The sequence below is a fragment of the Vigna unguiculata genome, chromosome 9 (assembly GCF_004118075.2).
Source record: "Vigna unguiculata cultivar IT97K-499-35 chromosome 9, ASM411807v1, whole genome shotgun sequence".
Taxonomy (NCBI): domain Eukaryota; kingdom Viridiplantae; phylum Streptophyta; class Magnoliopsida; order Fabales; family Fabaceae; genus Vigna; species Vigna unguiculata.
In genome coordinates, this window is record NC_040287.1 from 346,784 (window position 1) to 358,359 (window position 11,576).

At 37.2% G+C, this 11,576-nt stretch overlaps 3 protein-coding genes across 4 annotated transcripts; 1 reads left to right on the forward strand and 2 right to left on the reverse strand.

Annotated features, from left to right (window-relative positions):
• Nucleotides 1-1,758: 1,758 nt before the first annotated feature.
• Nucleotides 1,759-2,770, reverse strand: LOC114164611 (NDR1/HIN1-like protein 12). Its single transcript, XM_028049340.1, has one exon. It carries the CDS (start codon nt 2,576-2,578, stop codon nt 1,985-1,987), a length of 594 nt encoding a protein of 197 aa, XP_027905141.1. The 5' UTR covers nt 2,579-2,770; the 3' UTR covers nt 1,759-1,984.
• Nucleotides 2,771-2,986: 216 nt separating this feature from the next.
• LOC114164607 (two-component response regulator-like APRR9) lies at nt 2,987-8,601 on the reverse strand. 2 transcript variants are annotated; one of them, XR_003599577.1, is made up of 9 exons: nt 8,192-8,601; nt 7,499-7,660; nt 7,287-7,417; nt 7,021-7,131; nt 6,534-6,645; nt 6,050-6,449; nt 5,003-5,774; nt 3,749-4,705; nt 2,987-3,660 (listed from the first exon to the last, which is right to left on the reverse strand). XR_003599577.1 is itself a non-coding variant. In XM_028049334.1 (8 exons), exons 1-8 carry the CDS (start codon nt 8,373-8,375, stop codon nt 4,592-4,594), a joined length of 1,986 nt encoding a protein of 661 aa, XP_027905135.1. In that variant the 5' UTR covers nt 8,376-8,601; the 3' UTR covers nt 2,987-4,591. The 2 variants fall into 2 exon arrangements, 1 of the variants encoding a protein (XP_027905135.1); XM_028049334.1 differs by having other exon boundaries at nt 2,987-4,705.
• A 103-nt stretch (nt 8,602-8,704) lies between these two features.
• On the forward strand, nt 8,705-11,465 carry LOC114164608 (pentatricopeptide repeat-containing protein At4g01400, mitochondrial). The gene is made up of 2 exons (XM_028049335.1): nt 8,705-10,350; nt 10,566-11,465. The coding sequence occupies exon 1, from the start codon at nt 8,905-8,907 to the stop codon at nt 10,288-10,290; it is 1,386 nt and encodes a 461-aa protein (XP_027905136.1). The 5' UTR covers nt 8,705-8,904; the 3' UTR covers nt 10,291-10,350; nt 10,566-11,465.
• The last annotated feature ends 111 nt before the right edge of the window (nt 11,466-11,576 follow it).

An 11,576-nucleotide genomic window follows, 5' to 3' on the forward strand; every position in this document is an offset into this window, starting at 1 on the left:
TAGAACTTTAAAACACCATAGATAATTGATATGGGATGAAAATTGAATGGTACACTTTCCTACTTAACTTTCAAAATTTGATTCTAACATCCAACTTTTAAAACTTTGCAGAAAGAACACTTTCGCAGAAGATATGAAAGATTATGAAAAAAGTTATAATGTGTTTGGTTTGTTGAAGCTTGAATAAGAATTACATTGAAAAAGTGATTCCTTTGCCTACTAAGTTGTGGTTCTTCATTCCACTATGCACTAATCAATCACATAAAAGGGAATCCAATACCTTCACACCAAACTTCACTCTCAAAATCAAACTCCATTAGAGAGGAAGCTTCATAGATGCTATGCCCACCATTCACTGCCTTAGAATTTATAACATTCTTCTTTTATCACCTATCTTTTTATTCATTAGAGATTATAATTAATTATTATATTCTAATTAAACTTTCATCTTTATCTATTATTTCTTTTTATTTTTATTCCTAACTTTTGGGGGAAATACTATTGATTTTCAAATTCTAGGACAATATATTAAATATTATTTTCTTAATCATAGCTTATAATTAAGTTTTAAAAGTATTAAAGCAATAGGTTACTATGCATATTATAAAGTTAGTGATACTAAATAAATATGTATTTAATTATATTTCTAGTTACTATAGAATAAGTGGTTTTTTTAATAGAGAAATTATTTTTATTTTGTCTCTCTAAAATTTAAAATGATTAGTTGTAATCCCTTTAAAAATTTCATCCTTGTAATTTTTTTTTAAGTTTACTTCTTCTAAACAATTAATTACTTTTTTATTCTTAAAATTTATTTTAAAACAAATAACTAATATTTAATTTAGAAATCAAGGTTTTCTGATGCATCGATGTTGACATTGTATCCCATACATTAGTTGTTGATTTTATTTAAGATTATGAATTGTCCTTTTGGTAAACAGATAAGTCAAAAGCAAAGCATCACACAATAACCTATACAAAGTAAAATTTCAGCATTTTAAAAGATAAAAATGATTTTTTTTTTATAAATACTACAATCAAAACCTATTAATTTTAGAAACATTGAAAACATGTTTAGTACGACAAAATATAATCCGATAAAAAATATTACTTATATTTCTTAATTTGCATATATTATTTGAAGTATGTAAATAGAATAACCAAAAATGATAGTTAATTGTTTATCATTGGACCATGATACTTTCACATCTAGTAATTTTTTAGACTCACTATATTTTTATTAATTTTTTTTTTCTGTTTTCAAATACAAAAACTCATTTTTTAATGATCATTTTAAAAAATGGGTTATGAAATAGTTGGTGAGTTTCAAATGATTATTTAATCTGTCTATTTGTTCATCTAACAATGCACTCATTCCAATATCTAAAACACCACTCCTCACTTGTCTATGGCAGCAGATGCAAATGCTGAAGGGATAATTCTAAGCCCTGCTTCATGTGGAGCCATGAAAGTTAACTGCCTTCTGCAACAAAACTTCACTTCATATCAACATAATTCTCCAGTTTTTAGAGTCTACATATCCAAATCTTCTATTCCCACATGGCCTGCAAATTTTAGCACCATTTTTTCCCCCTTCTAACCAGAGATCAAAATATCAATGCTATGTAACCGATTACGCTTACTTTTGGCTTTACAAAAGCATAGAACTTTATAGATCACTTAGGCTAATGCCTTACTTTGCTGCACCAAGTGCCATAACCATTGCAACACAGTTGAAGAAACTCCATTCACAAACAATTTGAGAAGCAAGAGAAGAAACACGTTGTCATCCTGGTTCCTCTAAATTAATAAAAACATAACCTCGTACACTGCAACTTGGGAAATTCTTTCACTTTTACCTTTTCTAACACACTGAATTTGCAAAAAAACTAACCCCTATACATAACTTTTCTGGTTTCGAAGGGAATAAAAAAAATAGAGTTGCACATTATTACACTGAATTGAAGACAGAAAAAAAAAACCATCATACGTCGACATCGCAGGGTGTAACTCCGAGGAGAGGAACTGGACCCACCAAACCTTTCTTCAAACCCATCAACACATCGCACTTCACATACAGTCCATAGTGCGCAGTTTTGATGGCACCAGCTTTCCACCTCACCCTGCCCTGAAATATGAGCCTCAGACCCACCACCCCATAAGCCTCGTCCACCACCAACCCGTTTGACACCTCCACCGACACCGGAATCGCGGTGCCTCCGATCACCGGAGACACCGATACCGCGGTGTGTTTACCCTGGTGCAGCGGCGGCAGCAGGACCTGTGGCGTTATGGCCTGGTTCCTGTAGGAGACGAAGGCTGATAACCTGTCGTAGTAAATGGAGACGCGCCTGTTGGGGTTCTTTATGAGGACTGAAAATTGCATGGTGGTCGACATGAGCGGTGGGGTGGTGGCGTTGAGGCCGTAGATGGCGGCTCCGATCACCGTGAAGCGGGGCTTGTGGGGACGGTAGACCAGCCAGAGCACGAGAAGAGTAACACCTGCTAAGAGGAGGAAGATGGTGATGGCTGTGCATGCTGCACGTCTCGGATCATTCGAATCTTTGTCTTTCGACATTTTTCCTTTGTTTGCAGTGTGAGACTATGGAGTTTGGCAGTGAAGAAGAGAGAAAAGATGGAAGAAGTGAGAGGTCAATATAGGAGAGGAATCTAAGAGCAAAGTGTTTGTATGCTTTTACTTCATATTTTTTTCATATATACATACACGTGTCTGTGTCTGTGTCTCATTTTATTTTGTTTTTTTTTCTTATGATAAGCAACTCTCACTCTTTACACACTTTAATCATGTTTTGTAAATCATTATCCAACAATTGCTTGTTTTTAACTAAGTCTCTACAAAAAGAAAGATGCTGTAATAATGTGATAGATCACAAAAGTCACAAAGGAGAGTTGGAATTGGGTCACTTGGTATTGGAGTGCTTTTACATCTCTTTCAATCCAATTTTTTTCTTCTTTACTTGTTCTCCCTTTCACTTTTCTTTGCCTATCTCTTGCTAAGAATATAACTCTGTACATTTTGATTCTGATTACTCATCACTTCTTTTGCAGGCAATGTCTTTTACTTTCCCCACTCAGACTCCTAGCTATTTATGTGTGTTTTTCTCTCTCGTTTCACTTCTAATTGCATTTGCTTTAACTGTCATATGAAGATGAGTGAATAAAAACAATGAGTTAACTAATTAATTGCTTTATAAAATTAATCCAATGAGAATTGGGAACATTCCAAGTTTTTTGGTAGAAATTAGTTAGTAAAGAAAAGTAAGCCTGTAGATCTTGATCTTATTTAATTTGACATCACAGTGATTTAACAGAATGAATGAATTGTTGTAAATTTTCTGATTCAATAAAAGGAAACTGTGCTTATGTCAGTGTATGCTAATAGTCAAACCTATATTGAAAATCAAATGTGGAACCAACAAAGTTCACTGCTTTCTGATGCAAGCTTATGTTAAAAAAAACAAAAAGAATAACTTCTTTTTCATGGGGTCTGGTTTTTGCTCTGGAAAATAAATGAAGCACCAAAAGAGAACAAAAGTAGAGGAGGAGAGGGAACCGAAAGACGAGCTAAAGGAGATGTGCCTCAATTTGACTCCTTTCGCCGACATATGGATAAACTTAGACTTAAAAAATGAACAGTTTCTGCATGCAATGAAAGAGAGATGAGATATCAAACACTTATGTGTTTTCTCTTCAGCTATACACACGTTTGGTTCCGTTTGGACCATACCTCTCAAGATCCTACAGCAAACTCAACATCATGTGGTGTGTTTCCCACATCTGGCATGCACGCGTCGCATACAATTTATACACATCACACCTGTTATCACTATTTATGCTTTCGCTGCCCTAATTAAGACCTTCAAAACTGATTTATCCAAATTATAAGAAAACATTAAAATCTATCATTAACTCTGTTTAAGAAAATCGTTTGCTATATTTTTATCTAAGCATGAAGTCTAGTAGTATTAGACATTAAATTTCGCATTAGTTAAAAACATAAAAATAGAATCTGAAAATAATATATTAGCAAGAATTAGGAAAAGAAAAATGAAATACATGAACAGTGGGGTCCAAGTGCTTTTACCAATGTTCAGTGATTACAGAAATTTCAAGCAAATTACCAATGTACCTACGCTGACTAGCTTAGCTTGATTGTGCAACCAAGACTCTAGTACTCTTAAAGGGGGCTCAAATGATCAATGGAAATATTAAAAGATTACAATCCATATAAAATATAACTCCATTTTACATCTTATTTCAATCCTTTAAGATGAAAGCATACCACTGCCTATATAACGAATAACCCTATACTAGCATTCAATAGAGAAACATATACACGAGGTAAAATCAAAATTTCAAATCAATCCTACTAAATAATTACAATCCTACATTCTAAAAGACAACCAAGATGACCACTCATAAGAAAATACTAACAGCGCTAAAAGGAAACATGTTTCACCAGACACACTATACCTATAGTTAATCCTTGTCGAGAGAGGCAAATCAGTTCTGGAAGTTAAATTTTAATTCAGTGATGAAGGTAATTTCAAGAAGCCATAAGAAAATAATTTCAGGAATCACCACCCAGATCTGATACCGGAAGACCACTGTCTACTTGGCGAACAAATTGTCCTTTCACCCGAGGGCGCTGCTCTGCCAATCTCTTCCGGCTTTGATATCGGACCTATGCAAAAAAAATCCAACAATAAGCAGCTGCGAGGATCTTTCAAAAGCAACTTAGACAAGAAAGTAATCACAATTTCAATGGTGAGATTCTTAATTAAAATATGGTATAGGAATTTCAAAATTGACTAGACCCGCTAATAACATAAACGCTAAACTACTGAAGTTTCAAATCCTAAATTGTGGCAGTTTCAGAAATACATGGCAGCAAGAATTGCATGACGCCCCGATAATGCCTTTACCATAAATATTTCAGAAGTAGCTCTTTCCAGAAGCAGTAATAGCACGGTAGCAATACCTTTTTCTCATAGCATCTGTCTTTCCGCTTAAGTCGAAACTTTGTTAGAGCTGCTTCTCGCTGGCTGGTGCGATGAGAATCTGTCCCTATGAATCCATCATGACTGAGGTGACCGATATCAATGAAACTTTCGTGGTTGTCCTGGGTTACCTTAGCTGAAGTAGCATTTCCATCACTTGTGCAGCCAATGCTTCTGTATACACCACTACAATTATGATTTGTTGTATCATGGTAAAGAGCGGTATCAGCAGTCTGACTAGCAGCAGGAGAGTCCCCTGTCTCAAAATCTAAATGGCTTTGGTCATTTACATTTTTATCAGAAGCATGGGTTGCATCGTCAGAGCAGTGACGATGTTTTGAGTTGCGACTTTGAGGCTTAGACTGGGAGGAAGTACTAGTGGGAAGCGGAGAACTCTCTTTCTGGAACACTGATTTTGGAGCCCATATGGGATGGACACCTGATTCAGAATAAAGCATAGAGGGGAAGACATTTTCATTTCCAGTTGACTTGTGATGATCATAAGTAACCCCTGTAGCAGGAAAGAATCCAAGTTGACTGTTCGGTAATTTTGGATCAACTTGTCCAGATTGACCAATATCCGGAGTGGTGATTTTCTCCTTAATTTGATCTTTTGCACCATATTGATGAGAAGTAGATGCGTTTTCAAATAACTCACGGGATTTCTGAGAATCATGACTAACGTTTGTTAATTGTGCAGAGATAGTTGATGGTGTTGGACAAAAGGGCTGCAACAATTTACTACTACCATACCTGCAAATTTATTTTTATCACAAATCATTAAAATTATCTGTATTTTTTGAAAGCTCAAAGCAAGAATTGATACTGATTTCTTGACCTACAAAAATAGAAGGCAAGTCGTCCCACCCCTCCCACTAGAGAGTACACGTATGAAGCAGATTATAGAAATAAAAGGAAAAATTGATTTTGCTAAATTTATTATTGTTAGGAAAAAGAAAATTTCATACAACACCTATCTTTAGTACTTGATTAAGAACGAAAAAGTCCAAAAATAGTAGAGAACTCACCTAGAAAAGGCAGAAGCATTTGAATGGTTCCATATTTGCCTTTCCTCAACTACAGCTTTGTATGAGCCTCCAGGAAAATATCTTATCGAAAGTTCCAATTGTGTATCAAAGTCAAACTTGGAAACGTTACCACTACTGAAACAACATTTTTCATCAGTGCTCTTTGGGAGTGTCTTGAATGTACCAATCAAGTCAATGGCCCCAGTAGACGGACTTTCCAATTCATCACTGCATCCATGAATATCGGCATTAATCTCAGGATTGGTTTTGGTCAACTCTATTCTTAGAACTTCATCTTGATTTCTCATTTCACCGAAATCATATCCTTGACCTGGCCTTAAGCCTGTTGGTTTAAAAGTTTTGTTGCACACTTCATCTTCTGATATAAATATTGATTTGGCTGCAATACATGCTAATTGTAACTGAGTAACAAAATAAGGGCAAAGATTTTAACAAAAGTACAAAATAAAGGAAACTTGCGCACCTCCAGCTTTGTCATTATGTTTATCTGATTCCCTTTCACATTTTGTAGAGTTTTCATGCTTAATTGTGCCAATATCGCTCAGATTTGAAGAACTCTTCAGCTGTGAAATATCCTGAATATTTTTCATGCATATACTTTCAGCTTCAAAAATGGAGATGTACAAGTTCTCTCTACATAGGAGTTGGCAAAAACATGCAATTTCTAAATAAAATCATGAAACCAGCCTAACCTATAAAAATTTCCCAAGTTGGGAGAAGAGTGGTTTCATATACATGTAATGGAAAAGGGATTCAAGGTTTATGTCTTTGTAAGTTACTCATGCCAAGCAATGAAAGTGATGAAAAGACTTCAGAAATTGAATTAGCGCAATAAAAAATTAGTTGTAGTTTCACACCTAACACTGAAATCGAGAAACTGACATATGAAACAGTCATATTACAACATGTTATTTCGGTGAAAGTTTAGAGGCTGGGAGAGAAAAACTTACTTGAACCTCACTTGTTTTCTCGCTGCATTCATTATTTTTTGGTGTAGAAGCCACAGAACCGCTAGAATCATTGCTAGCAGCATGATTTTCTGCAGCAAAACCAAGTTCAATCTGTGGCAGTGTTAAATTTTAAGGAGACCCGCTTATATGTATAGAAAACGTGAATTGAAGCAAGAAAAGGAAAATACAAGTCAAAGTGTTCACACTAATAGACAAAAGAAAAATATCAAAACATTGCCAGAATAATATTGAAGAATATGACGTACGACATGCCTTCTCCACACATGCTGCCACAAGTTTCTTAGCTCATTCTTGCGAACAGGTTTTATAAGAAAATCAACTGCACCTTTTAACATGCATCTGAACACCATGCTAACTGAATCGTGAGAAGACATCACTGCAAAACCATAAGAAGGTGAGAACAAATTTGAGTCCATTAGCCATATCTAACTACTAACAGCAACAAGTCAACTCATACTTATGACGGGAATGTTTTTGCAAACGTCATGCTCCATGATTAAACTAAGAAGTGAAAATCCAGATATTGATGGCAAATCCACTTCAGTTAATATGAGATCTATGTCAGATGCTTTGTTCTTCAATGTCTCCCATGCCTTTAGGCCGTCACAAACTGTGGCAACTGCATGCAAAAAATTGCAATTAAGAAGTTCATAAGCATCTTGAGCTTGAAGGTAAATTCACTTTTCAAACACTAACGTGGAAGGAAATAACTTACAGAGTGCCACCACAAAATACACATTTGCATGAAACAATACACTTTATATTTAATTAAAACAAATAACGAATATTTAGTTCAAGTACGTTGTGATTAGCTAACTGTTAAGACAAATTAAACTCCTAGGCCGAGAGCCATCTGCTGAGTATTTTAAAGATTGATTTTGATTTTCCTGCAGCAGAGTGAAGGTAAATTATGTTCTTCGCGAAGCTAATTCATACCTGGATTACGTGGCTAAGCGGGACATGCAGGAAAAAGGACCACATGAAGTCGTAAGTGAAACAAACAAGATTGATAGCCAGTTATTGAAATATCTACCTGTGTTCGTTTGTTTACTTTAAACACGTTTAAAGAGGAAATAAAGGTGGTTTTAATTTTCTCCAGAATTAAACAATATCTTTCAGAAAATGAAAGAAAAAAAAAAAAAAAAAAAACCTTTGTAACTGCATTTACGGAGAAGTGCAGCAATGATCTGTCGAGTGGAATCATCAGCTTCCACAAGCAACACCCGGAGCACCATCCGAGGCAGAAAACGTTCCCACCGAACCATGGAGGCATTGTTGCTCTGTTCCTCCTGAGTCTGCATCACACCCTTTCCACCCGCAACCACTTCACTCATTCTCAAGCAATTTGCTTCTGCTGCATTAATCAAAAACACCACACCAAAACCCTAATTGCACGCGAGAAAAGTAAGAAGAAGAAGAAGAAGACACCTCATGCTGAGTCTTAAGTTCAGCAGTGAAAATATCTTAAAAGTCTGCTAAATTGAGTGGAGGCGGAGAGAGAGAGAGAAAGAGAATTTCAGAATTTTCAAACCGCCTTCAATACTTTGCTTCACAACCGCGAAAATCCTACAAAATATCTTCTCACCACTTGCCACATACATGCATAGATACATGCGAACGTGAATCTCATCACTCTCTCAGATCTCAACTCTCACTCCATCTAAACGTGCCATGTTTCCCCTTCCGACGTGGCCCATTCTCCACCATTGGTTATTAGACACGTGCCGCATTCGTCTTCTTAGAAATGCCACGTCGTCTATGCGCCACCACATTTGAGAGGTCGTGGTGGCCACTGTGACACGTGGAGTTAATTATGTATATTCGTTTCTGCTTCCGTCACCCATCAGAAGCGAAGAAGAAGAGATGCAGAGGGTTTTTGTTCGGTCCAAAACCCTAATCACGGTTGCTTCCAATTGCATCTTCTTCCCTCCATCGCTACCCTTTTACTTGCAAAATCAAAAGCAGCAACGAGCGTTTCACAGCAACAGCAACAGCGGGAACACCCCTTTCGGATCACCAACTCGAGTTCAGAAGCTGATAGCTTCCCAATCAGACCCTCTTTTGGCCAAAGAAATCTTCGATGTTGCCTCTCGCCAACCAAACTTCCGCCACACTTACTCAACCTATCTCATTCTCATCCTCAAGTTGGGTCGCTCCAAACACTTCTCTCTCATCGACCATCTCCTCCGCTGCCTCAAATCCGATTCTCACCCCATCACCCCCACCCTCTTCACTTACTTGATCAGAGTCTACGCAGAAGCTGATTTGCCCGACAAAGCCCTCAAAACCTTCTACAACATTCTCCACTTCAATTGCAAGCCTTTGCCCAAACACCTTAACCGCATTCTCGAGATCCTCGTTTCCCACCGCAATTACATTCGTTCCGCCTTCCTTCTCTTTAGGGATGCCCACAGGTATGGGGTGGAACCCAACACCAAGTCCTACAACATTCTCATGCGCGCGTTCTGTCTCAATGGGGACATTAGCATTGCCTACTCACTGTTCAACAAAATGTTCAAACGAGATGTTGTGCCGGATATCGAGTCTTACCGGATTTTGATGCAGGCCTTGTGTCGGAAGAGTCAAGTGAATGGTGCTGTTGATCTTTTGGAGGATATGCTCAACAAAGGATTTGTTCCGGATTCTTTGACTTACACCACTTTGTTGAATAGCTTGTGTAGGAAGAAGAAGCTCAGGGAAGCTTACAAGCTTCTCTGTAGGATGAAGGTCAAAGGGTGCAATCCTGATATTGTTCATTATAATACGGTTATATTAGGATTCTGTAGGGAAGGGCGCGCTCACGATGCTTGCAAGGTTATCACTGACATGCGGGCCAATGGGTGCTTGCCTAATCTCGTGTCCTATCGTACGTTGGTGAGTGGCTTGTGTGACATGGGAATGATTGATGAGGCTAGTAAGTATGTGGAGGAGATGTTCTGCAAAGGTTTTTCTCCTCATTTTTCGGTTGTTCACGCCTTGGTGAAGGGGTTTTGTAATGTTGGTAGAGTTGAGGATGCTTGTGGAGTTCTTACTAAGTCTCTTGAACATGGAGAAGCTCCTCATGTGGATACTTGGATGGTCTTAATGCCTGTAATATGTGAAGTGGATGATGGTGGGAAAATCAGTGGTGCTTTGGAGGAAGTTCTTAAGATTGAAATAAAAGGACATACTAGAATTGTCGATGCTGGCATTGGTTTGGAGAACTACTTGATTAGGAAGATACGAGCCAACTCCACGAGAGTATTCTAAAACTTATGTAGGACTTACAACTTGCAATCATCCTTCTGTCATTCATGTGGGATCTTTGTGGTATGTTTGTTACTTTCCTACGTGTATAACCTACATAAAAATGCCCCGTCGACTATTTGCCCAAGAATCGGGCTCGCTTTTCTCAGATAGCCAAGGTTTTCTAGTGACGGTGTTGTTTGTTGAATGTCAATCATAATTATGCAACTCGACTGGAAAGTTGTCATAATATAACATACAAGTTTATAGTTGCAGACTGATTGAAGAACTTCATGCAGGTGTTTCCGGCACCAACTGATAGAGAAAACGTAAAATCTTGTCTGACTGAGTTGGCATATTGCAGCAATCCTTTCAAGCGAGCTTTGACCGCTAGCAGAGAACAACTTGTGTCAACCATTACATCTCGAGTAAGACCAGTGCTAGACAGCGATGAAACAATTAGCTATGAGCTTTTAGAGGCTGAGTATGCAATGAGGTGAATGACCCATGGGTTCAGAGACCTCTCCATACTGTTGAGACAAATGTGGCATGACTGCTAACAGATATGACACTTTGTTCATTTGAGTATTAACCTCATTGTGTAAAAGGCTTGAAGTCATTATGATGCAGAAAAGATTTAGCTAGGCGGTCTTCAGTTTAACCCAGATGCTAGAGCTTTGGTAAGTCACTTCAGTGTCATGACTCAGAACTGTTAAGGGACGAGTTTGCACGCCATACTCAAATGGCAACGATTCTAAATTTAGAAAAGGTTTGTGAGATTCTTCTAGATTTCTTGGGTTAGAACTCTTGACCTGGATATTAACTCCAGGAGAGGTTAGGGGTGTGTTGGGTATGCGGGTTGGTGTTAAACCAGAAGCGGTAGCCGCTGTGAAGTTGTAATATCCGTTTATATGGTCTCTTCACAAATTTTTTTTTCTTTAAATTTTCATCCGATTCTTTAAATTTTCATCCGATAAGTATTACACCTTCGTTCTTACTACTTTTGGTGTTTAGTAAGTTAACTCACAATTTGCTGTATGAGTTGCATTGTTTGCTTCAAAGGCAAGAGAATAAGGAGCATTCAAATTTTCCACCGGAGAGGCTGAGATATTAAGCATATATACAGACCATCCTGTGTAAATTGGTTTTCTTTTGGAAAATCAATTTGGAACATTCTTGTATTTTTATTTTGCAAATCAATTTTAGAATACTTAAGGTGTATTTGATTCAGTTTTTGGAAAATTGATTCCAAATTTTGGAAACTAAACACATATTTATTTTCCATAACTAAACACGTCCTTAATTTAGTA

Excerpts from the sequence above, each read along its gene's own strand:
- LOC114164611 (XM_028049340.1), bottom strand. The coding sequence starts at position 2,578 with ATGTCGAAAGACAAAGATTCGAATGATCCGAGACGTGCAGCATGCACA.
- LOC114164607 (XM_028049334.1), bottom strand. The coding sequence starts at position 8,375 with ATGAGTGAAGTGGTTGCGGGTGGAAAGGGTGTGATGCAGACTCAGGAG. Across the intron at positions 7,418-7,498 it reads CAAAAACATTCCCGTCATAA|TGATGTCTTCTCACGATTCA; the intron begins GTATGAGTTGAC and ends ATGGTTTTGCAG. Across the intron at positions 6,450-6,533 it reads ACATAATGACAAAGCTGGAG|CCAAATCAATATTTATATCA; the intron begins GTGCGCAAGTTT and ends CATGTATTGCAG.
- LOC114164608 (XM_028049335.1), top strand. The coding sequence starts at position 8,905 with ATGCAGAGGGTTTTTGTTCGGTCCAAAACCCTAATCACGGTTGCTTCC.